Below are 24567 nucleotides of genomic sequence, written 5' to 3'. Positions count from 1 at the left end.
GCTGGCAATACCGCCGCCATCTTGGGGCCGTGTCTAATAGTTCCGGTGTCCAAAAGGTCTATGTCCAATTGTGACTCACTCCTCCAGCATGCGAGCGTATACACATAATGCAGTCGTTCATTGTATACCGTACTTGTGGATCCGCCAGAATTTCTCTTCGGCCCTGTGAAACCGTGACGATAGACGTTTCGCTGTCACGGTAGGAAGCTCGAATTGGCTGGCCTCCCGGGAACAAGAGGGAGTGAAACGCGGTGAAACATCACCGCCTGCCATTCTGGCATTACGTCAATGGTAAAGATCTGATTCGTTCGCTTGGGAGGAGGTTCTACGACCGCCATTGTTTCACGTCTTTCGTATTTCGAGATATAAACTGTAAGTCCAGTCGCAATCCTCCTGATAATTTGGTGGGAGAGGACGAGTCACTTGTCGAGCACGCGGCGAATATCGAGTAAGATTGCGCGAAGCATCGTCCTTGGCGTATCATGTCCACGATGAATCCCGAATAGTAAGTAAACGATACTCTTTGCCAAGCTATATAGATGTATGTATCGCCTCGCTACGAGTTGCACTCTTGGCGTATGCGTTTACCTGTACGCTCGATCTCCCGTCTCGGGAGCGCGAGTGCGTATAGGCGGTGCGACTCGCTTAACAGCTGCCGCAAAATCTACCCACTTGTCAAGACAACTACAGGCCGTCGTGTTATCGTTTGATAAGAATTTAAAATTCCACTTCGCCCGACTGACAGGTTGCCTTGCCTGACACATTCTGGTCCACGGCCCAGCCTACTTTTTAATGAATGCTTTTTTATGGGCGCCTTTGTGTGCCTTGTCATCTTTAGTGCGTGACTTCTTTTATTGTTGTCCCCCCCCCACTTAAGGTTGGATTAATAAATAATAAATCGATACTAATGATAAACAATTCTACCCATTTGAAGTACATTGATAAATTTTATTGACAGTGATCTTTTAATGGTTATTTATTTTATAATCCGTCATTGGTTACTGGGCCAACGTAAGCGTGCAATTTGTTGGTGGATTTTATGCACTTTAAATTACCCCCACCCCCCCTTTTTTTTTTTCATAGTTCAGGCAGTTTCCTTTCACTTGCGAGGATCGTAACATCTTGAAATGCAAAAATATTGGGATTACGTCTAATACTACTTTTGTGATCTGCTGCAGTGATTATTTGTTCAAACTACTGCTCATTGGTGACTCCGGTGTTGGAAAGTCTTGCTTATTGTTGCGTTTTGCCGATGATACCTACACCGAGAGTTATATCAGTACTATTGGCGTGGACTTCAAAATCAGGACGATTGAGCTAGATAAAAAGACGATAAAACTCCAAATCTGGGACACAGCAGGCCAGGAACGATTCAGAACTATCACGAGTTCGTATTATCGAGGCGCACATGGTATAATCGTTGTATACGATTGTACAGACCAAGAATCTTTTAATAATGTCAAACAGTGGCTTGAAGAAATCGATCGCTATGCCAGTGATAACGTTAATAAGCTGCTGGTCGGCAATAAATGTGATCTTGAAGCTAAAAAAGTCGTTGATTATCACACAGCCAAGGTATGAAAAATTAACTGCTGTTAGCTTATACGGACTGGTTTTGTATGTTTATGTAATAAAATTTAATTAAAACAATATTGCTTGTTACATATAGGAATATGCAGATCAACTCGGCATTCCATTCTTGGAGACATCGGCGAAAAATGCAATGAATGTCGAACAGGCTTTTATGACAATGGCTGCTGAGATCAAGATTAGAGTAGGGCCTCCGCCCAGTGCACCAAGTGATCCTGCTAGCAAGGTGAAAATTGATCAAGGGCGTTCCATCGAGACCTCTAAGTCCGGATGCTGCTGAAGTGTTTAAATTTGCATCCGTTAACCAAAGTGAGTAAACCGTAAATAATATATGACCAATATTAATTTAAATAACAATTCTTCTCCAATTATTCCCATTGTTAAATTTTCACGTTCTTTATTTGCTTCAGAAGAACGCTGCAGCGCATCGATGCTGCAACATGGGGATAAACTTGACAACTGAAGAGGAGCAGCAATTGCAAACTTCGGTTGATTAACAAAAAGGGGGAGGGGGGAAGTAAGGCAAAGCAAGGACCATCGATACTGCTACCAAGTTGTACCGGATTCATTCATTTTGATTTTTAAGAATAGGTGAGAATAATTATTCAGTGATGGTTGACCGGGATGCGACAATTGTAGGATGATTCAAAGCGCGAGCTTTGGAACCACTGATTGTGAATACAATGGTGCGATTACTGGCAATTCAAGTTTAATAAGTGAATTAAATAACACTGTATGGCGATTATAAAAATAAGCATCTTTATTTTTTAGCCTAATTGTAATATGTATAGGTAGATATATATATATACACCCATATATATCTATGTACACATACTCTATCCTTCATGACATCACCTCATGTCCTCCCCTCTTTTTATCTGCCTCCAATGTCCCCTGTCCACGTGCCTAGGTTTAATTCCCATAACACCTAGTCTCTCGCTCTGGTTGTAATGGGAACCTTTTGGAGCCCGTTAAAACAAATCGCCTCCTTTCTCTCTACTCATTCCCGTTTAATATTGTAATTTAGTAATATAATATCAATAAATATTTGGACAGCTAACGCATCTTCTACCGCAAAGAAGTTAACCCATGAAGACAGAGAACTGAAAGGTTAAATTCCGATTTTTTTAGTGAAAATACATAAAGCATACAATGTAAAATCAAAGCTGTTTTTAACCGTGTAAAAACCACTGCCATATCGCGCAAAATTGTTATACATATATATTGTAACAAAGGCATTGAGGTAAATCCTTTTCTTGTTAATTTTTCATTACTATCTTACTCTGTATGCGAAGGTTAACAAGGTAAAGTTGCGTACTGCTGTATTCAAGTAAAGAAACATTGATTATAAAGTCGAATTAAACTGCGAAGAATGTGGATTGCTTATCTCGTGTGAAAATGTGTTCTCTAATGTTGCAGTTTCACCTGCGTATACATACTGGATGTAGGTATTTATATAAATTACAATGAAATGTACAAGGTTGTAGCAAACGTATTAATTTTATTGACATACAGTTATACGATAAAGTGCCCTTGCTCTACTGCTCTACAGACGAGCGTTAAGTTTCGGTACAGTGAAAATTATTATTATTAATCGCGTTTCTTTTTTTTTTCCTAGGGATACTGAAGATATACATATATATGTATATAATATATACAGCTGAGTCCTAATTATAAAGTACCGCGCATAAAACCTGTCCAGTTTAATCGTCAAAATGAAAAGTAGTACTCGATTAAAAATGATACGCATGGACGATTCTGGCAGTAAAAACTAACGTGTTCATCTTGGACAATCAATTTTCACATACTTGCAGATTCAGACAGAAATTGGAACTTATTATCTACTGTAAGTGCATCAGTATGACCGTTTGCCTTTGATTCATATACTTCGATCGATGATATAAAAAAAAAATGTCTAATTGGTTGCAGTCACCGATACTCATTCAAAACCTTACATTCAGTTTCAACTAGCTCGTATGAAAAGTTACCGATTTGAATATAACTATACAGTTACTGCGTGTGCATCTTACGCATCAAGATGTATTTATAAACATAGGGAAATTTAAATCAACCGATCTAAATGTACAGGAATGATGTCTAACACTACTCAGCGTCACTAAAATTGAATACGCTTATGTATCGTAGGATGAAGACGCAGTATAAAACTAGTTTCAGAATGCACAAATATTTGTCAAGGGCATGTCGGTGTGTACCTTCCGTGGCAGAGAACTTGTATTTAATTTCGAGTTTCACGATGGGTGATTAATATAGTTAATATGCGAGAACCACGAAGAAACTATCGATTATCAAATCACACTTAAATGAGAGGCAGACACATGAGCGATAATCACTTGTTTTTTGTTGTTTTGGTGGGACCAGCTCTCACAATGAAGAATGTACTTAAGTAGTAATTAGTAGTTGAGTACAATACTGAACTTTGAACTGCAATGTATAAAACGTGCAGATTTTCGCAAGGAAACGTTCAAATTTGGAAGTTCGGATTATTTTTATAATCCACCGTAATGTACATGCTGCGAGAACACAAGATACTATCTCAAACTTTGATCCCTAGTAGATAGCATTTTATAATGTAGCTATTGACCATTACTAATCGAGAAAATAGGAAGTTATGTAATATAAAGACGTATGAGAACAATTGAGATTCTAGAAAGTAAAAACATTCTGGTGAACTCGCAACACAGATTTATATCAATGACTAATGGGTCAAAAACGCTCATGACAGGACCCATAATGATAAAATAGGAATATGCAACAAAAGTTTTCACGAATTACGTTCCTTTTTTAATTAGATGAAGCTAACGATCGCAAATAGGAATAGTATGTGCGATACATACACAGTATGTCATCTCATTTCACTTTCTATGCTCTCAAGCTACCCAGCCACGTATGAATTTCTGATATCTTCTATTATTTCTTTCTGTCACGTGGTGGACTACATGGCCTTAATGCATGGGAGAATACGCGGAAGTTGAAGGGATTAATCACATCAGCGCATGCGATAAGTGTTGGTTTCGTGAACTTGGCAGAGTTCCCCCTTAAAATCCAATTCAATACTAAAGTCCAAATCACGGTAATTCCTGGCATTGGGTTTCATGGAGAATATTCCATAGATTTCCTCTCCCTTTTTCACAGTCATGTACTCGTCAAAATAAAAGACAGTTTGCTTCCAATGAGTATATTGCACTTCAGGTGCTGTACTAAAGCCCATACGTTTATGGCACTTTGTGAATTCAATGTTGAAGAACGTAACCAATGCTTGAACGTAATCATTTCTGCGGACTTGTAGGCTAAACGGAGACGAGAAATCTAAATCAGCTTTTGTGACCGTATACAGATCTACTTCTTTGATGAGACATGCATTTGTCACAACTTGTTTCGGATCCACGACGTCTACCAATGGCTCACTGATCGCTACTTTTCGTATACTGCTCATGTCAAAACCGTAAACATCATCCCACCAGTTTATCTTTTCATCCTTATATTGGCGATCTTCTATACCGCATATAAACAACGTTGCTTTATCGGGGAAGAGCATTCCATCCTCGCGTAACCATTTGTCTCTAGCAAAAAGAACAGTATCCAACATCGATTCGTAAAACAAACAGTAACCCATCCATTCCGATATGATGATATCCACTTTTTCAATGCCATCCGGCAGTGATACTTCCTCCACTTTTCCCTTGAGAATCGTTATGACGTTAGAAAGTTGATTCGCTTCGACGATCTTCTCTGCATACTCAACAATGTTGGAACACTCTATTCCGATAACTCTTGTCGCACCAGCCTTTGCCGCAAACATGGAAAGTATTCCGGTGCCGCACCCGATGTCGAGAACGGTTTTACCTTTGAAAAGGTGTTTGTTGTGATACATAGAATTGCGATAAGTAACGGTCCGTACTTCATCCTTTAACATCTCTTCGTGGATGCCATAATGAGCATAAGAATCGAAGTAGTAGTCTCGTGAAGTCATATCGTCGACCGAGACCGATTCTTTGTGATTTGTGGTAGGCTCCTTCTTCGGAGTCACCGCAGGTTCCGTTACTTCCATGGTCTCCATTTTAGATGTCTGAAAGCCCAAGGAGAAACAATTTTAAAACGTATTTAAAACGCATCCAGGATCCACACGAGTCATCACGCGCACAAGTGGACAAGTAGAGATTTAAGACGACAATTTACCAGGTTCCCGACTACGCCGTTCATATTTTAAGTAGATAGGAACCGCAACTAGTGGAGGTGGCCGATGCGAGCATGCAATCGGGCAAGCGCGTCATGTACTCAACGGGAATCGGGCGAAAATCTAACGAGCGAACTCCCGTCCACGTGCCCGCCAAAACGAATGGCGTCCCTACCCCCGAAGACGCGCCATGACCCTCGTCGCCACTCACATGCTCGCGATTCGCAAGGATGGCAAAGTATCGGCGTTCGTCCTACACTTCGGCGCGATTCTCGCGACGAGTCCTCTTCTAGCAGGAGCCTCGACAGCCGTGAAACACTCTAAACCAGCATCTCCGCACCTAAGAGAAAGGGACGACGCAGGACCACGCGACCCGTCCGACCGAAATACCGGAATCCGCTCCTGTCGTCGTTCGACGCGAAATTTGCAAAGGCTCTTGTGCAGTTCCCGTGCCCAAATCGAGATACCTCTTGACGATTAATCTATTTAACGCAACGTTTCACGTCGGTATTTCGCCTCGCCTGATCCCTTCGAACCACTCACCGTGTTCGCCGCCGCGGAAGTATCGCCCTCGTTGACTTCTACCGGCATTGCATTACTCGTCGCCATTTTGTTTCACTATCGCAGCAGACGGCGAAATTCAGGCCCGTGCCGAACGGAGAGAATTATCGGGTGCTCTTCTCGAGGGGACCGTCGATAACCTTTCTTCCGCTGCAAGGAAAAACTTTAGTTCACTTTAAAACCAGCCAAGTCCCCTGCGCTCTTATGTTCTATTTAAAAGACTAAATCACCCATTTTAGATCATCTCGATATATCTTTCAAGTTCACGCAGAGCTTTCAACGATTCCAAACGATTCTACTTTTCGCGCTTTCTAGCGATATCAACGTGCAAAACAGACGCGCAATTCCGTTTCCCTCTTACGTACGATCGCTCGATGGTAATCTTCCCCGCCGAGAGCTTTAATCCGCATTTGTACGCAGCATCGATGTAGGGAATCGAACGAAAATTCTCCGTTTCGTAGGTCTCTTTGGAAGCGCTTTTAGAGGTTACGGTCCTGGGTCGTGCGCGAAAGTGCCGCTCGCGAGGAGATAATGCTTAGGACATCTGCCGTATTCGTTTGTTTTGGATGGAGATTTAAAAATCGTGATTCGATTAAAGCTCCCGTATTATTCGAGGTTTTTTAATAATTTCGGGCTCGCTGGGATTTCGAGAGCTGTCGAGGACGCTTCAGAGGTGGCAGGTTAGGTCGGAGTCCCACCGACGCGCAAGTGTCACATAAAGCGCGACGCGTCGAGCGGGGAGCACCGGGAACCTATCGAAACTGCAGCGGAAGGACCTGCGAGGTTAGGTGCAGTTCCAATTGGTTGTTCATCCTCGTCGCGTTGCGCCAGCCAATGAGAGCGCGGCGTGGCCGACCACGACGGCAGCGCCACGAGCTGAAAATGGCCGCGGGCGGGCCAGGAAACGGGAGTCGTACAGACGCAATGAACGAACTCATTATTATTCTCCGGCAAGCGCTTCAAATTCGGAAATCACCACGTGCCTGCTTACAGAAGTTGAAGTCACGCAAGTCTACTTGAAATGAAATTGAAAATTCTTGCTGCAAGTTGCGGACAAATTCGTATGTGTTATAAAATGTAAAGTTCACTAAATAAATGATTGTTCTCCTTTACATACGTTTCATTTATGTAAAAAATAATTAAAGATCATCAGGTTCCATGGTCAGAGTTTTTCCTCGAATTTCTTGTGAAATTTAAGTAAATGATAATTTAATGTAGGAAAAATAAAAGGTTTTGAATACCTCGCGCATAATGACGTAGCTCACTAGCGCTACGGTGGCTTGCTCCGGAACGACTGGAATTATTTGGGGGTAGGGAAGTCGCCAGTCTATAAGTATCTCTTGTCTGTGAGTACTGCGAAGTGCGAGCTTCCTGAACGAGGTCATCTCTCGGTACTCGGCAAGATTTTGACGTGGTTTACTTTGAGAGAGCAGTCGCGGTGCGCCCTTTCATGGATCGCAAGAGTCGCCGGTTCGAGCTTGTGCCTATGAGGAACGTGAATCGCTGAAGGATGATGGTAAGTCGAACGACGAGCTCGGGAGAGTAAACGCCGAGCGAGAGACTTTCGGAGCCCTAGAAACCTGGCGCAAGAGTCGAGTCGTTCGCTTGGCGGGTCTAGTCGATATAGTCGCCAATTCGAAACTCTTCGCGGCTTTCGCTTACGGTTTTAGTGTGCTCTGCTTTCAAGGGAGATTCCTTGCCCTGTGAGATCCAGGTTTCCGGGAACCCGCCGACCCTGATCGACGCGATGGCCCGCGTCGTGAAAGTGCGGCCTCCGAGAAAGTGACTTAACGCGGTCGCTCCCTTTCAGACAGGATTTTCTTCGTTAGGATGGCACGGCAGAGAATGATCGTGATTTCCAGCTTATGCCGATCCATGGGTCTGCGGGACATCTTCTTGCACTCTTCGTCGTCGGTGGCAGCTGGCACACTGCCTTTAGTTTTTCCTCCCTCGGAGGTCTTTGTCTGGGCTTATCCATCGTATCTTGATGCGGGGAGGTCGATGATGAATTTTACCAGAAGTTTATTGTAATCCCTTCTGCGAAGATTTACTCTGAGAAAGTATAGACCGTATCTGCCACGGTTCTTGCGAGTCGTTGGTTCAAGTTTGTACGCGTGGAGAACGTAAATTGTTGAATGTCGATAAGGCGAGCAGACCCTAAGAATGAATATTGAGAGAGAGAGAGAGAGAGAGAGATTCAGTTTGAGAGTCTTCGAAAGGCCTTAATATTTATGGTACCTACAGCTTGAAAAGTTTCTCCAAAATGTGTTTCAAGTAGGTCTCTTTTTCTTCTGACTCGAAAGGCTCTTACGTTACAAAAATTTAGGTGCTTTCAGGTTAGCTTTTTATCAAAGATATTTTCTTCGTCGATGTGACAATGGGCTGGAGACAGCTCAGTTGAAGCTTCAATGTAAGGCTTCCGTCTCCGAAATGACCGCTTGTAGTCAACACTGGGTGTAGCTGACACCTTGCTGTGATTTTTTTTTTTTTCCTTAGCAGTGGATCTTCGTTTAGATTTCTTCTCTCTACTACAGCCATAGAGATCTTTCTGGATAAGTTATGATAGTCTTTTTTGACAAGAATTCTTTCATGGAATTCAGGAATACGAGGACTTTACAGTGCCAGTTGGCCATATCGGAAAATCATGATTTCATTAATTTTTCTTACAGTAACGTGTACAAGTAAAGCGATGGGATATGTCGACGTAGAAAGTTATTTTTATTAAGATAGTTGCGAAACAATGACGAATTACTTGGAGCTTGAATAAAGATTTGTAGATAGGAAATGCATTCTTGTATTTCTTATTGACAGAAGCGGTTGACTCTTTTATTTGATTTTATCTGAACAGCCTTTGTTTCATGTAATGGCGAAACGTACAATCAATTTATGGACAGATGATACTCTCTGATTGGTTTGACATGGAGAAATTCAACCTTTAGAGTATTGATAAAACATTATATGTCCTAATAGTGTTTAATCTGGTCAAGAAATATAACTCGGAGAGACTAGAGAGTACCTTGTGATATGTTTCGTTAGTGAAACCATCGAGTATTTGGGAAATTGTTGCACAATTTTTTAAGCAGTCAAATTAAAATACATTCATGAAACAATAAAATAAAATAGATGCAAATGAAAAAAAAAATAAACTTAACATTTCGAGCTTTCCAAGAATTCTAATTTACTGTAACAGAAAAAAAAGAAAAAAAATTGCAGAGTGTGACTAAAAAATAACAGGAAAAAAAAAATTAGAAATGGATCATTAAATTATGTATGAATTGGTTGAACGCATTCACGACCAAGAAATAAAAATTAAATAGATGCGAAAAGAAAAAGAAAAAAAAAAAAAAAAGAATGAAAACGTAACGTTTCGTCTTTGCTGAACTCCGATTTCCTGTCACGGGTAAAAAGAGAGAATTGCAGAATGTGGCTGAGGAAACAGTAGGCAGAAGGACGGGAAGTATTGAGAATTTTTGTTTGTAGAAATTCTTGAATTTTTGTAATAAAAAAAATAAAATGGATAATCAATTGTAATCATATTCTGTTTCACAGGGAGACGACCCACCGTACCTCTCAGTAGGTACGGAGGTGAGTGCCAAGTACAAGGGTGCTTTCTGCGAAGCGAAAATCCGAAAGGTGGTACGATCGGTGAAATGCCGTGTAACTTATAAACAAGGCCTGGGCACAGCCACAGTGACGGACGAGCAGATTAAGGGTACTCTAAGAGTAGGTGCTTCGGTCGAGGCTAAACACGGCGAGCGAAAGGATTTTGTCGAGGCTACGATAACGAAGATCCAAGATTGCAGTCAGTATACCGTAGTTTTTGACGATGGTGATATAACAACGCTCAGAAGGACCGCTCTCTGTTTGAAGAGCGGCCGACACTTCGCGGAGAGCGAGACTTTAGATCAGCTGCCGTTGACCCATCCGGAGCACTTTGGAAACCCCGTCATCGGAGGGCGACGAGGACGACGATCGAGACAGGCACAGTGAGTAGAGAGTCATTAATCGTTTTCCATTGTACTAAGCTTTGCCTTTGCTTCCTTTATATGGCCATTGATAACCTTGGTCTCGTTGCAGCGATGACAGCAGCGAAGACGAGGATAGCCCGTCACGCGGTGGACGAGATTCCGGTTCGGGTTTGGGAGGAAAGGAAGGTATCGAGACCGAGCCAGAGATCGGCAGGGTCGTCTGCGTAGAACTCGGAGATAAGAAAAAGAAGGACAACTGGTTTCCGGGATTGGTGGTTGCACCCACGGCTCAGGATACCGTCAGGATTCGGGTTCGCGACGACTACTTGGTGCGCTCATTTAAAGACGCAAGATAGTAAGTAGTGCTTTCTGTACGAGGCGTTTCGTAATCCATTGTTTCTTATTATATTCTATGTACATTGGGACTACTCTTGGCTTCGTTGCCTCTGTTCTTCGATGTTTTAATACTTTTAATTCACTTCCTCAGTTACACCGTGCCAAAGAAGGAGGCTACCGAGTTTACGAAGGAGTTGGTGAACAAAGTGGAAAACAGCGCCCTCAAGGTGGCCGTCGAGAAAGCATTGTTATTTCTGGAGAAGAATGAGCTGCCACCCCACTGGGACAGGGATTCGCTTTTCGGCAATGCCTTATCGAGCGGTAACAGCGAAACGGACGGAGAGCTAGACTCCGACGTAAGTTCAATCTCTCTTTTTTATCTCTTGCGGTATTCTTACGCCCGTCGATTTTTCTTAAACGTATTGTTGAGACTTATGGGTATTAAATCGCAGAGTTCCGATGACGAGCCGCGAGAGGAAAAGGATCACTTCGTGGCCCAGCTCTACAAGTTCATGGACGATCGGGGGACGCCGATCAACAATTGCCCGATGATAGGCTCCGAAGACATAGATCTCTACAGACTGTTTCGCGCCGTGTACAAGTTGGGGGGCTACAACCGAGTGACCAACCAGAATCAGTGGAAGTCGATTACGCGTCGGCTGAGCCTGTCTATGCAGAGCGCCTCCTCCACCCACAATCTCGTTAAACAGGCCTACAAGAAGTTCCTGCACTCCTTCGAGGATTTCTACAGAAAACTGGGATGCACGATGGTGAACCACCCGAGGAGCGGAACGCGCAAACCGCGTCCTGGTAGGAGTCTGATAAGAGACAAGGATCGAAACACGCCGGTACCGCCGCAAGTTGCACCGGTCAAGATGGAGAAGGAGGAGGAGGAACGACGGCCGGTCGAGGAGGAGAAGAAGGAGCGGAAAGAGGTGGTGAAGAAGGAGCTGCCCGTCAAGGAGGAGGAGACTCCGAAGCCGAGGAGGAAGGACGACTTCGAGGAGAGCGCCAGTGGACAGGAGAGCGACGTCAACGTCGAGGGCGAGGGCGAGTCGTCGAGTAGCGAGAAGTCTCAGAAGACCTCGGCGCAGTCGGCCCCGGTCGCCGGCAAGGCCAGGCTCAAGGGCAAGGAGGAGCCGCGAAAGAAGCCCCCCGAGAAGAAGAAGAGCGAGCCGAAGAAGACGGAACGGAGGGAGGAGAGGCCCAAGGAGGAAGATTCGACGAAGACCAGGTCGAAGTCGAAGGACGACACGAGCAAGTCGACGGCGAGGACGTCGGGCACGGAGGCACGCGATGCCCGAGCTCTGTCGAGGGAGCCCGAGAGGAGGACCCCGGCCAAGCAGAGACGACTCACGGACGAAGAGCTGAAGAGACAACGGGGAAGGAAGCGCAAAGAGAACGAGACGGAGAAGACGAAGGGCGCGGAGGAGCCGGCGGCGGAGGCGGCGCCCTGTTACAGGGGCCCCGTTGAGCTGGGCGATAGGTTGAAGGTCTACTACGGGCCCACGCACGAGTCCAAGGTGACCTACGAGGCGAAGGTCATCGACATGGAGAAGGACGGCTCGGAGCCGGTCTACCTGGTCCACTACACCGGATGGAACACCAGGTACGACGAGTGGATCAAGGGCTCGCGGATCGCGCAGAACTTCACACAGGCGCAGGGCAGGGCGAAGCGCACCAAGGCAGCGGCTCCACGGCCTCAGACCCCAGGCTCGCTGCTCCCGAGCGGTTCCTCGTCCTCGTCCTCGTCCTCGTCTTCGTCCAAGTCGTCGAGGACGGCGACGGTGACGACGACGACGATGTCGGCGGTGCCGTCAACGGCGACCACGGGTGCAACGGTAGCCGCCGCAAACCCTCCGCAGGGTCGACGGCGAGCCCAGAGCGTCGCGCCCCCGGTGTCACCGTCGGCCTCGCCGTCGACCTCGGCCGAGAAGAGGGATACTAGGAAGGAGGAGAGGGAGCCGGCCAGGTCGACGACGCCGTTGTCGGTCGTGAGCGGCAGCTCCAGGACGAAGAGCCCTGCAACGCCCGCGAGCAGCCGCCAGGGGAGAGCGACCCGGCAAGCGGACGCTCTCGGGCTTGACCCGCGGCGACGGACCCGGAGGACGTCGGGCCACACCGACGCGTCGATTGCGTCCGCGAGCGAAGACAGCGAGGCCTACGAGTCCGACGTGGCCGAGCCGGAGCAAGCCAGGACGAGGGCCAGGGCCCCCGACGAGAGGAAACGACGGGAAACTCGGCGCCGGGCCGAGGACCGCATCGAACCGCCGGAAGAGCTGAGCGAGGCCGAGGAGGACAAGGACGGACCCGGGGAACCTCGGCGAGGGCGCCGTCGGCCCAGAAGGGCCCCGGGGAAGGTGCAGGACGTCAAGTCGGAGCCGGAGACCGACGAGGAGCAGCCCAAAGGTCGGGACTTCGACTTGAACCAGATCAGGTCCGAGCTGAAGGGTTTCGACAAGGCGGTGAAACTGGAGCTGGTCAGGGTCGAACCGGGCCCGGACGAGGAGCCGCCGCGCCAAGCCGAGGCGGAGGGCGTCGCCGCCTCCCCCAGGCTGTCGGAGCCTCCCAAAGTCGAGGGCCCCCCGGAGGTAGGTCAGGAGAGCACGGAGGACGTGTACGAGTTCAAGGAACCCGAGCCCTTCGAGTTCGAGGTGAGAAGCAAGCGGGACTCTGGCGGGGACCGGGACAAGGACCGGGACAAGGAGAAGGTGAAGAAGAGGATATTCGAGCCCGACGAGCCCAGAAGCCCCAAGAAGAGGCCCAGGGCGACGCCCGTGGCGCAGCCCAAGGAGACAAAATCGGAGCCCGAGATCGACTCGAGGAAAAAACCGAGGAGGTCCTTCGGAAAGAGGATGGACGAACCCGCCGAGGCGCCCCCCTCGGCGAAGGCCACTCCGCCGCCACCACCCTCGCCCTGCGAGGAGGCCTTCGACAGGCTCTGCGAGTCGCCCTCTTCGTCCAAGCCTAGGTCCTCGCTCACAGTCGAGGAGGCTGGAAAGGTGGCCAGCAGCTTGGACTTGTTGTTCAGCGACCTGCCCGGCGACGAGGACGGCGCCCCGGACGACCCCGAGGACCGGCTGATCATATCCGAGGCGGAAGTCTCCGAGGCTGAGCAGGAGAATCTATTCACGTATCACCAGGAGATCTTCCCGTCGACCGACGTACCGGACACAATGGAATTCAGCAAGGAGGAGGCCAAGACTCAGGTGGAGGTTGCAAAGGGAGAACCGGGGGGTGGTGCCAACGCTAGTCGGGTCGTCGTGCCCCCGGAGAGGAAACAGACCGCGAAGACTCCGGTGATGCCTCCCAAACAGTCCCCGGCGGAGCCAAAAGTACCGGACGTCAGGACTCTCGACGTAAACCCCGTAATCGCAGCGGTCGTGCCCGTCCCGGCGCCGATAAGTGCCAGGTTGCCGGCGACCTCGACCATCGAGGAGAAGCTATCGGCCGCTGCGATGGCTTTCAGGAACAAGACGAAGGAGGTGAAGAAGCAGGAGGAGATAGCCGACATCCTGAGGAAGTCCATCAAGGAGACGACCAAGAAGGTGGAGCCCTCGGTGCCGGCGAAGAAGACGAAGGAGGAGACCAGGTCGCGGCCGGAGCCCGAGACTCAGAAAACTCAGGACGAGGAGGCGACGAGGGTGGAGGAGGAGCGTCGCGAGGTGATGCGCGCCGTCATCAAGCAGAAGGAGGAGGAACTGCAACAACTAAAGCTGAAGAAGGAGGTCGAGCTGAGGAAGGCGGCCGAGGCGAAGACCGCGGCCGAGCAGAGGAAAGCCCAGGAGAAGGCGGACGAGGAGGTGGTGAAGATCGAGGTGCAAGAGAGGAGGAAGGAAGAGGGCCAACGCGAGGCCGAGCCTAGGGAGGTCGAGAAAGAGAAGCGGAAGAAGATGATCAGCATTGAGTTCGGGGACTCCACGGACAGCAGTGACTCGGAGCAAAGACTGGTCATCGACAATGGCGAGCTGGCCGACGAGAAGAGCGCCGCGCCCACCTTCGAGGACGGCATCAAATCGGAGTTCGAGAGGTTTCAGGAAGAACAGGAGAAGTCTTCGAAGCTCCAGACTCAGAGGGAGACCCGAATGGCGGTGCCGGGCAAGTCGACCTCGGTAGTTCCCGCCGCCAAGGCCGACGAGGAAGGCGAGAACATGAGTTCTCTGCTCTGCGAGGAGGAGATCCCCGGCTCTCCGGCGCCCCCCGCGGAGATCGCCGACCGTGACAGCGTCGACGCGTCTCAGGTAATACCGAAAGTGGAAACCTCCGAAGCTAACATTGCCCTTTTAGAGATGCCGTTCGCCAGCGCTCCGACCTCCAGCCAGAGCAGTACCGTGAGCGGTACTTCGGTGCACGTCACGACCCACGGTACCGCGCACGCGGCAGGACATGGTACGGGACATGGTCCAGGCCACAGTGTGGGACATGGTGCATCCCACAGTGCATCACACGGCGCGACACACGGTACGACCCATTCCATGACTTTACCCAAGCCGGGAGATCCCGTCGCGCTTCCAGCTCCGACGCAACAGAACGTCCCCTTGGGGGTGAAACAGCAACAGCATCAACAACAGCATCAACAGCATCAACAGCATCAGCAGCAGCATCAACAGCATCAACAGCACCAACAGCACCAACAGCATCAACAGCATCAACAGCACCAACAACATCAGCACCATCCGCCACATCAACACCCGCCCTTGCAGCCGGTGCTCGCCCCGACGCCCCCGCAACGCAGAGAAAGCAACGAGGCCGCTCCCGTGATGGACAACACCCCGCCAACGACGCCGGACTCGAGCATCTCCAACATCTCCGGCTCGCCCAGGGAGGAGAGGAATGGTGGATCCTCCCCGATGTCGGAGGACCATTCCAAGTCGGCCCGAGATAGCTCCGAGGCGGACAACGACAGCGCCGGAAAGGGCCCCGGCTTCAGCGAGGACGACACCCTGCCCAATTCCGAGGGGAACGCCGTCGACCGGCTCCCAAAGCCGCCCCTGAAGAGGACGGCCGAGGACTCGCAGTCCCCGAAAAAGCGAAAGAGGAGCAGGAAGCACTCGGAGGGCGGACCCAACGTGAATGGAAAGAAAGCTGGTCGACATGCAGGGAAGAACTCCCGACACGGCGCTGCCAGCGACAGCGACGACACCAGCGAGGGTTCCAATCTGTGCGGAGCGAATACCGCGGGATCGACACACAACACCCTGGCCTCCGGCCCCGAGATCAATAGCTACTCCTCCAGGTCGCCCAGACCGACCAAGTACAACTTCTTCGTGGAGCTCGGTAAGACACCCTCCCGTTACTCCGAATGCATTACTCCGTTGAACACGTGGCGTAACCGTGGATGCGTTAACGTATCGAACCTCCTCTCTGACTTTGCTTTAAGCCTTCCTCCCGTGTTTCGCATTCTTGTCGCAAGCATTCCGACTGAGCATCCGGCCTGTGTGTATACAATACGTTCTTTTTATATTTACTCGCGAAGTACACGTAACGCAGGATCACGGGGAAAGAATTAATTCCATGCCGTATCCCAAGTCTTGTGGGTATTTTTACTCTTCATTTCCTTTCCAGATCCGGAGCTGGACGGGAGCCAGAGGATAGCCGTGCTGCAGCAGAAACTGTCCGAGCTGCGGAAGACGTACAACGCCGTTAAGGTGGAACTCGCCGGCATCGAGAGGCGCCGGAAGAAGCTGCGCAGGAGAGAGCGAGAAGGTAAACGGTGCTCCCCGAGGAGACGCCCCGTAGCCGGAAGTCGAGGTTGACTCAGCCGAGATCTCTCTCTTAAATTTTCAGCCATGAAAGCGGCCAAGGCCGAGATGCAGCAGGCGTGCTCGTGATAGGGTCGCTCGCTCGCGCGTTGACGAACCCTCGGCGAGGCTCGGAGACGCCCTAAGAGTCTGGACGGCCCCTAAAAGAGAGAGAGGCGAGAGAGAATGAACGAGAGAGGGCGGAAAGAGAGTTAGAAAACGGCGGCACGATCCCGGGCACCCTGCAATCGTCCCTAGCCTCGCGAAACGTTTCTCTGTCTGGCGGGCACCCGTAGGTAGTTCTACATAACACCAGTCTTTGTATATAGTAGCTTTAAGGTCTGCGCGACCCGGGGAGGGACGCCGACGACCGGAGCGCCTTCCCCGTCGCGTTTTCGCACTTTCGTGGCAATTGATCGCCCATCAGTGGTACAGGGGTATCGGGGCCGATTGCCCTTCGTCGTGGCCGTGAACAAAAGTCCTGACCTTACGAAATTGCGAAGTTACAGGGCCTACTGCTCTGCAGCGATGCCAGCGCTGCGGGGGGTCCTCGAAGTCCGGCTGGGATGATGCACAGTCAGACGCAAGGGTTCCTGTATGGCACCCTAATTCGTTTGGTGGAGGAGACTCGCTTTTCACGGCAATCGACACCGTTCTTCGTTTCTTACTCCACCGAGGGTCGTGTCTGATTACTCATTTTTTTTTTCCAGTTCCTATTCAAGTCTCGCTGAATTCATGGATTCTTGTTCTTTCGTTTCGACCCTTCGGTAGGAGGGTGTCGTAATTGGGGGGATCGTAGACGTGTCGCTGCTTAAATATGTGGTAGGATTAGAGAAACGCGATAACGCGCTAGCCTAGCATATTGGTACCGGTGAAAGAAATTAATGTAGTCGTAGTTACGTGTCGGATGATGGTACACACCTGCCGAAGGGAAAGTAAATTCGTAATCGATAGCCTCGTATACTGGGAGCGGTGGGAAATGATTTCCCGATGATTCGGCCATCGGTGGAATTACTCTACTTGTATTATAGTTTAATTGTCTGCGGGACTGTCGGTAAATGCAAGAGGTAAGAGATAGGAGGTTATCGCGAAAAGTACCTCCGCCAAACGAGCGCGGCAACGCATGGGGACTTTAACTTTGGGACTTCAATTATCGTACCTGTTCTTTACCCCTGTACCTGTCGAATCGGCATGTGCGCGTAACGAGGGCATACGTGCACGCTGAAGTAGAGAAAGCAAGAACAAGTGAGAGCGTTTTGAAAGCGAGCCAATACACGGGTTATGATATAACGGATTTCCGGCACGCCTTCTCGTTACGCACTCTTTGTTATTCCACCCTCGTTTATAATTTAACCCTTTGATTAAGGAGCACGGTTGGAAGAGGACTTTCATTTTATAGCAATCCGTTAGAGAGAGGCGGAGGAAGTGCATTCAATGTTTCTCTGCTAGAAGGATAGAAATGGTCGTGGCCACATTTTCCCCTAAGTGCTCTTTTAACGTGTTACCGATCAGGGACTCTAAAGGGTGCGTCACGTAGATTTGTAAATCCGATTTGATTTTAATATCAGTGCATTTCCCGCTGCCCGCCGAGTGTATCATAATGCCTGTATTGCGTGTACATACATTTGTATATATTTATACATACATATATATATATAATATTAGAGGAATGGTTGCATTGTCGTACGCGGATCCACCGGGCGCACTGACACCGTCGGCATTTTCCTTCGTGATTGCACAACCTTGCCCAAAAGCAAAGTACAAATTTTCACTGTCACGGCTTACCTGGAGGCCGTGGGGACGGGAATTCCCGCGATTGCGATCGGCAACCTAGGTGTAAATGGAAAAGGGGCGAAGAGGAAAATTAAATAGTGTATCTTGTGTCCAACGGGCTAGGCAAGTCCGTACGATTTTATTTATTCGGCCCTCTGGAGCGCGACGCGATCGAGGCGTACTATCGGCGCTCCTAGAGTATGGATATTGTACATAAAATATGTCGAAGGCAATGCGAGCATTTTGACGCCCCGCGAAATCTCATTTTACTTTAATAACTACGCTTGACCAAATCCGTTGTTCACTCGCGTAGGAATTAAATTCGACGTGCGCTCGCGGAGTAATCGTTACCTACTGCGGTACTGGTACGCTACAATGGAATTATTCTCCCATTGATAGATGTTATATTACATAAATATATATAAATATAAATATAAATATAAATATATATATACATACGCATAAATATAATATTATTAGAAAGCTGTTTACGTTCTGTTCGTTGCGGTATATTTTCGTTCGGTACAGATTTTATTTATTAATCGCGTGGAGGAGGACCGCGTTTACATATGCGTATGTAATTTGTAAATGAAGGTATATGTCAGACATATACGAATTTGAAAATAGATACACAGGGAACACGAGCACTTTTTTACACCCTCCGATCAGCGAACGATACCGTCACCTGGATTCGCATTGATCTGGGTCCGACGACGTAAAGAAACTCGTAGTTTCGTATGTATCGCTAAATTGGCATTGAAATTTCCACCGAGGAGTAACGATGTACATGCCCCCAGCAATATCGAGCAGGTTTCGTTAAGTGCGATCTCGGCTTTCGGATTAATTAGAATTAAATTCTTCGCCCGGACGAAGGGAGGTCGACGGATTCGCAGCGTTGAAAGATATCTTAAGGCGACGCGAAAGCGGCATCCGAGGGGTCAATTGTTTATAATACTTTCCTCCAAACTGAGTGTTCCGAATCCTTTGAAATTTTCCCATGTGAATGTAGAGACTCCGAGGAAGGTCCTGACACTCGTGAGATTCCATTATTTATGACAAGTAAAAAATTGCTGATATAAATGAATTAATACAATTGAATTTCAGGAGTGTCGGGACCTTCCTTAGGGCCTTCGGATTCATGGGGTGGAATTTCAAAGCATTCGGTACACTAGGTTTGAAGAAGAAAAATAGGGGAAGATCGAGACCCCTCGGATGCCCCTTTCGCCCTATCTTAAACAGGGAAGAGAAAAGTACCGGAGTAACAATCAAATCGCATCGTCCAACGCATTTGTCTCCTTCTTCCCTTAAAAGCTATTTCGGTGTCGCATTTCCTCCGATCGCGTCCTTGCACTTGCATTTTGACCGAACTTCTCTTGGGGACACCTCTAGGGTAATTCTCGCGAGCCCCCCTACGAGGACGCGATTGACAATTGTAAAAAAAAAAATCAAACGATATCCACGGCCGCACCTGGCACGCGGCGTCGGGCTTAAGGCGAAAGGGCGGAGTTTTATACAGATATATTGTATATATTTTTTATAATTGCTGGACGGGGTGGACGCGCTTCGTCGTTGGCTCGACGCGAGGTCCTATTTTCCGGGATTCACGGTTTTCGCAAATTATGAACAAGGTCCTCGTAAGCTGGGACGTTAATGCTCCGTCACCGATCCGTGTCCTCGGTGACTACACTGAGAGGAAAAACTCGCTTTCTAGAAAATAAGAAACTCTTGCGTCAAATGGATACCAAACTTACGGTAAAGGCTAGGCATGGCTGCGCATTCATTTCATCCGAAAGAGTAGACTTTCAGTAATATGTTCCGTACTTGAGACTAATCTTCTGCGTAGAATTCTTTTCCCGATGTCACGTCCATTCGATAATAAGCCTACCGCCATTTTGGACGCAACGCCGGTAATTCTTACAAATTGCATTTTACTGGAGGCAAGAAATTTCTTTCGGAGAAAGAACAGAAAAGGGAAACATCTCGATGGTTGGAAATAATTAATCCCCAGAAAGTCATTGTTTTTCCCTCAGTGTGCGACGATTGTTAATGTAAAGTGTCAATGTCGGCACTCGAATTCGGAGGTCGTAACGAGATTGTCGATTTTTTTTTCTTTTTTCTTTTCAGACGAGATTTTCATCGGCGGTTTGCGCGAGATTACACATGTTAATACGGTTAATAAAATGGTACTTTTCTCCAGGTGTGCGATACACGGTGCTCGTTAATTAAGTATAAACGGCGAGTTTCCACTCGGTTCTCTAAGGTGATTAGGGAAAATCCAAGGAAATTCATTCTTTAACCGCTCCACTGTTTTATAATAACTTAATGCGAGGAATAATTAGATGATGTCACGGAACACAGAATCGCGAGTCTATTTCTGAGGATATCTCACTTAACCCCGACCGAGTGTCGAAAAATTATTGGTACCTTTATGTTAAATTCGAGTCGCAAAATACCATTTTGTTTTCCTTCCGTTCCAAGTAAGCACTGTGTACCGCCACTGCGAAGCATTGAATAGGTTCTGTAAACCGTCGGTTCGTAACTTACAATATTTATACGCTACAAATTATGCTATTTTACTTGAGATAATGTAAGATTTTAATTTCGCATAAAAGATACCGTTCCACGTAACTTGTTATTAAGGCAAGAAGTAGTACTTAACCGAGTCGGTAGATACAATCTCTTCTTTCGGTACCAGGTACTAACCAGGTACTAACAAAATCCTCCGTTCCTTTTTTTTTTTCTTTTTCTTACATTATCTCGAGTATTTTTCTTGCGTCCAATAATTACACGTATTAGGTCGAGACAGGAGAGACATTGAAACGTTACATGGACAATTTCCCCAACCCAGCGAACAACGTTTAATCTAATCAAATCGCAATTTCGTACTTCAACGTCGAAGCGTAATTTACGCAGGTACCCGCAATAAAAAGGGAAAATCAGTAGCCGTAGAACAGTGTCCATTAACCCGAACGTCTAAGTGACCTCTATGGATCCATTGTGCGTCCCTGCTTGAAGATATTCCAAGGAGAGAGAAAAAGGAAAAACCGACGAGTAGCTATCATTTTCTACAGCGTTTTTGGTACTACCATGTATTTAAACCTCGACGGGATTCCTTTCAAGCAGGGACCGTTTCAAGTACCGTAATAAGTGTACGTCTCTGTGAGTGTATATAGAAGATACCGTGCAATGAAGTGTCCGTATGACGACCGACACGAAAAATTAAAAGTGCATCCGGAACGGGGAAACGTACCAGGGACCTTATTCTCGAATTCATACAATCAGCATTCGCCCAAGAAATTGACACTTTCGTCCACGAGTTTAAAACGTCGATCAATGACGCGACTTTGTAACAATTCGAAAATTTTCACGCGTATCTTCGTACGCGAAGAAAAAATCAGTATCAACTCGAGGATCGAGTCCCAGGGGACGTAAAAGGTCTCGAAAGTGCATCTCAAAACGCGAAATCGCGAGCTCGGCGTCGAGCGACAACGGCAGAGCTCGGAGCTGTCAAAATCAGCTGATCGCCCTGGAAGAGCCCACGTCCGCCTTCCCCGCCGTACCCGAGGAACAGAGTTAGACGTAGTCAGCGAGAACTTTAATTGTCACTGATCAGTAAATATTCTACATACACATTCAATTGTCTTAGCAGATATACAGTTATGTAATAAACGATGCCACGATATCAATCTTGTACTCTCGAGCGTCCTTATTAAAATCCGATATACTACATATATTCTATATTTGCTAGAAGGTTGGGTGCGACCCGGGGGAGGGAGATAATAACATGCCTCGTGTATCGTTGCCTAAAACCTTTAAACCTAGGTAATTTTTATATTTATTATTTTTATTAAATATATATATATGTCATATCAATATATGTATAGATATCTCGCGCCACGGCCAAAACGTGGCCGAGAGGTCCCGCAAGACCTTACGTTAAAAAACATGATAGAGTGCGTGTATATTCTAGATTAATTGTACAGACGTCGGGGTCCGCTTTTACGGCCCACGCGCCGAACTTGGAGACGAGCCTCCGGTTTTAATTCCGTCGCGGTCGAGGAATTACGATGTGCCAACTGTCAACTTGGTTCTATATTTCTCACCGCCTAGTCTCGGCCTGTTGCGTTTTCGACGATACTCTCTGTATGCACCACTGGCTAATTATAGCAACACGCTTCGGGAAGTTGGCGGAGAAGCTCGCTTGTTTACTTCCCGGTTTTTCATCGATTAGGTATAGAGTACTTAAGGGGAAATGGAGAGCTTGTAAAATACACTGTGTCGGAAGGGACTTTAAAAAAGGAGGGCTCCCTTCGCGTACCCCGTAATTACGGAATTATGGTGGGAATTGTGAAAATGAGAGAGCTGGAAGAACCAAGTTTCTAGATGGGCAACTTTGTAATCCTTACTTCGTATTGAAAAAAAAAATCACTTTTTATGTACACACGTAATATATAGGTGAATGCACATGGGGGGTTATGTGTACATTCGTGCCTACGTAAAAAAACGTATCTTTTAGAGACACACGGGATTCGCCTACTATTTATTACTTCTTTCGACGGGACGAGTTTCATTCTAAACTGTGGCGTACAATTGGTGATCTTTCGTAGCAAATGTAATGTACTGAAATCGTATCGATTCACTTGGGCGTCTCGGTAAGATTATTTTCAAAACTGATCATTAGAAAATGCTTGCTTCAGAATTTATCAAGCTATTCAAGAAATGATAGTCTTCTCTGGAATCTTTTGAGAAAAAAAAATATTGATTATATATTTTTATATATTTCTTCCAATACGAAGTACCGTGCATTAGTTACAATGATTAATCGGAACAGTATCGACATCCCAGTATCCACTAGGATAGCCTAGTCAGGAACTCCTCCATACAGAAAATATGAAAAGGGTATAGTACGACCGATCTCGCGAGTGTTATGACGCTAAATTCTTAAGATCAAAATTCCACATGCCCTCTAAGAGATAGAATCGATACGAGGTGCCTCTCTTCCTAATTCACAACCTCATTGCACCTTGTAAAAAATTAATTCTCTTCTATTTTTTTTTCTTTTTCAGCAATTCTATGTTTTTATAATAAAACTGTTGTTAGAAAAAGAAAATATACACACTATGAATACTTCGACGAAGAGGATAGACAACGGAATAGATACTTAAGTACAGGGTAGGAGAGTTTGTCAAAGCAATTTTTCGGACACATGAAAAGATAATTAGAAAAGAGTCAAAGAGAAACATCAAACATACTTGATTGGTAACGATGAATTTTCATAGAAAAATGTTTACCATCGTTACAAAATGAGAGGGCTGAAACATCTGATGTTTGTCAAATCTTCCTATTTTGATTCCCATTAAACTCGTCTATGTCCGTTCTCCATTTATGTCGAAACCTGCGACTTAACGCGTACCTTTCGGTGAACCTGGCAGGTTAAGAGAAATCCTATCTTGAATAAATGGAACCGGCAGACGAGAAGGGAAGAGCAAAATTACAGGACACATGGGTCTTCGTAATCACAAATTAAGGTTTTAAGCTTGTGTAGGTCAACATGAATGTGAATTAGGGGCTGCTGCCGAGTCGATCGTTGTGCTCGTAGACGACGTCGTCGGGGTTGCCTTCTGATGCCTTATGTAAGCCAACCTTTGTTTGACGAGCTTAAATTGCTCCATCAAATCGTGATGTGCTTGCAGTCGCTCGATGCAGTGCAAGCATGCCGTTTTCGGTAAAGGATCATTTATATCGATCTGCGTAAAAAAAAATGTTAACTATAACATTTGGCCATAAATGTATCGATATAATCTTAATAGATTAAAAAGAAAACAAAGAAAGTATCCTCTGTGATTACCGAAATCTATGAAACAGGCTTTAAATAATGCACTAACTACAATCCAAGGACGACTCGTAACTCATAATAAATTTGTCAAGAATTACCGTAATTGGCAAGTAAGTGTTGATTTTCTCCGCAAGTTTCATTCTTTCGCCTTCTTCTCCGTAAATGTGAATTACAAATCGGTTCATTTTACTACAGAGCCTGCATATGAAACCAGTGATTACGGCCTTGTCAGTACTTCCCATTTTGTACTCCTCTTTAACCCTATTAAAAGGAATAAAATTCTGAGTAATCTCTGGGACTGCTTGACACCCGACTATGTGATGTATCTCTCAAACAGTACTTTACAAAACTTTGGAAAAACTAAGTTACTCTGAATTCCTTTGATTTGTTTATTGGGGCTTTTCACGGCTGACGCTGGGGGCACTGTCTTTTTCGGTCAGGATCGTATCGAGCGAAAGGAGGTACTGCCGTTTCGAAGAAACTTTAAATAGTCAGAAAAATTTGATAACTCATATAACGTGGCAAGTTCTGTATTTTCTTTTTTGTGAAAATATTCATTAATAGGGA

The 24567-nt window shown here is 46.8% G+C and overlaps 4 protein-coding genes across 11 annotated transcripts; 2 read left to right on the top strand and 2 right to left on the bottom strand.

Annotated features, from left to right (window-relative positions):
• Positions 1 to 206: 206 nt before the first annotated feature.
• On the top strand, positions 207 to 2408 carry LOC105695230 (ras-related protein Rab-1A). 2 transcript variants are annotated; one of them, XM_012416599.2, is made up of 4 exons: positions 207 to 505; positions 1179 to 1575; positions 1670 to 1899; positions 2004 to 2408. In XM_012416599.2, the coding sequence occupies exons 1-3, from the start codon at positions 483 to 485 to the stop codon at positions 1868 to 1870; spliced, it is 621 nt and encodes a 206-aa protein (XP_012272022.1). In that variant the 5' UTR covers positions 207 to 482; the 3' UTR covers positions 1871 to 1899; positions 2004 to 2408. The 2 variants fall into 2 exon arrangements, with proteins under 2 accessions (XP_012272022.1, XP_023289322.1); XM_023433554.1 differs by having other exon boundaries at positions 210 to 505; positions 2001 to 2408.
• Positions 2409 to 3064: 656 nt separating this feature from the next.
• LOC105695226 (protein arginine N-methyltransferase 8) lies at positions 3065 to 7056 on the bottom strand. 5 transcript variants are annotated; one of them, XM_012416589.2, is made up of 3 exons: positions 6712 to 7056; positions 6329 to 6509; positions 3065 to 5677 (listed from the first exon to the last, which is right to left on the bottom strand). In XM_012416589.2, the coding sequence occupies exons 2-3, from the start codon at positions 6392 to 6394 to the stop codon at positions 4598 to 4600; spliced, it is 1146 nt and encodes a 381-aa protein (XP_012272012.1). In that variant the 5' UTR covers positions 6395 to 6509; positions 6712 to 7056; the 3' UTR covers positions 3065 to 4597. The 5 variants fall into 5 exon arrangements, with proteins under 5 accessions (XP_012272012.1, XP_012272011.1, XP_012272013.1 ...); XM_012416588.2 differs by having other exon boundaries at positions 6329 to 6496; XM_012416590.2 differs by lacking the exon at positions 6712 to 7056 and adding an exon at positions 6577 to 6674 and having other exon boundaries at positions 6329 to 6496.
• A 653-nt stretch (positions 7057 to 7709) lies between these two features.
• On the top strand, positions 7710 to 21857 carry LOC105695218 (AT-rich interactive domain-containing protein 4B). Its single transcript, XM_012416572.2, has 7 exons — positions 7710 to 7862; positions 9896 to 10332; positions 10424 to 10669; positions 10802 to 11006; positions 11103 to 15927; positions 16216 to 16356; positions 16438 to 21857. The coding sequence occupies exons 1-7, from the start codon at positions 7857 to 7859 to the stop codon at positions 16479 to 16481; spliced, it is 5904 nt and encodes a 1967-aa protein (XP_012271995.1). The 5' UTR covers positions 7710 to 7856; the 3' UTR covers positions 16482 to 21857.
• Positions 21858 to 21987: 130 nt separating this feature from the next.
• On the bottom strand, positions 21988 to 24462 carry LOC111674177. Of its 3 annotated transcripts, none has more exons than XM_023433555.1 (3): positions 24370 to 24462; positions 24099 to 24261; positions 21988 to 23911 (listed from the first exon to the last, which is right to left on the bottom strand). In XM_023433555.1, the coding sequence occupies exons 2-3, from the start codon at positions 24240 to 24242 to the stop codon at positions 23711 to 23713; spliced, it is 345 nt and encodes a 114-aa protein (XP_023289323.1). In that variant the 5' UTR covers positions 24243 to 24261; positions 24370 to 24462; the 3' UTR covers positions 21988 to 23710. The 3 variants fall into 3 exon arrangements, with proteins under 3 accessions (XP_023289323.1, XP_023289324.1, XP_023289325.1); XM_023433556.1 differs by having other exon boundaries at positions 24341 to 24432; XM_023433557.1 differs by having other exon boundaries at positions 24346 to 24414.
• Positions 24463 to 24567: the final 105 nt, after the last annotated feature.

This window comes from Orussus abietinus, unplaced genomic scaffold (assembly GCF_000612105.2).
Source record: "Orussus abietinus isolate OABI.00-Male unplaced genomic scaffold, Oabi_2.0 scaffold81, whole genome shotgun sequence".
In the NCBI taxonomy this organism is placed as follows: domain Eukaryota; kingdom Metazoa; phylum Arthropoda; class Insecta; order Hymenoptera; family Orussidae; genus Orussus; species Orussus abietinus.
Note: the sequence above shows the minus strand (reverse complement) of the source record. Positions and strands in the feature narration are given on the sequence as shown.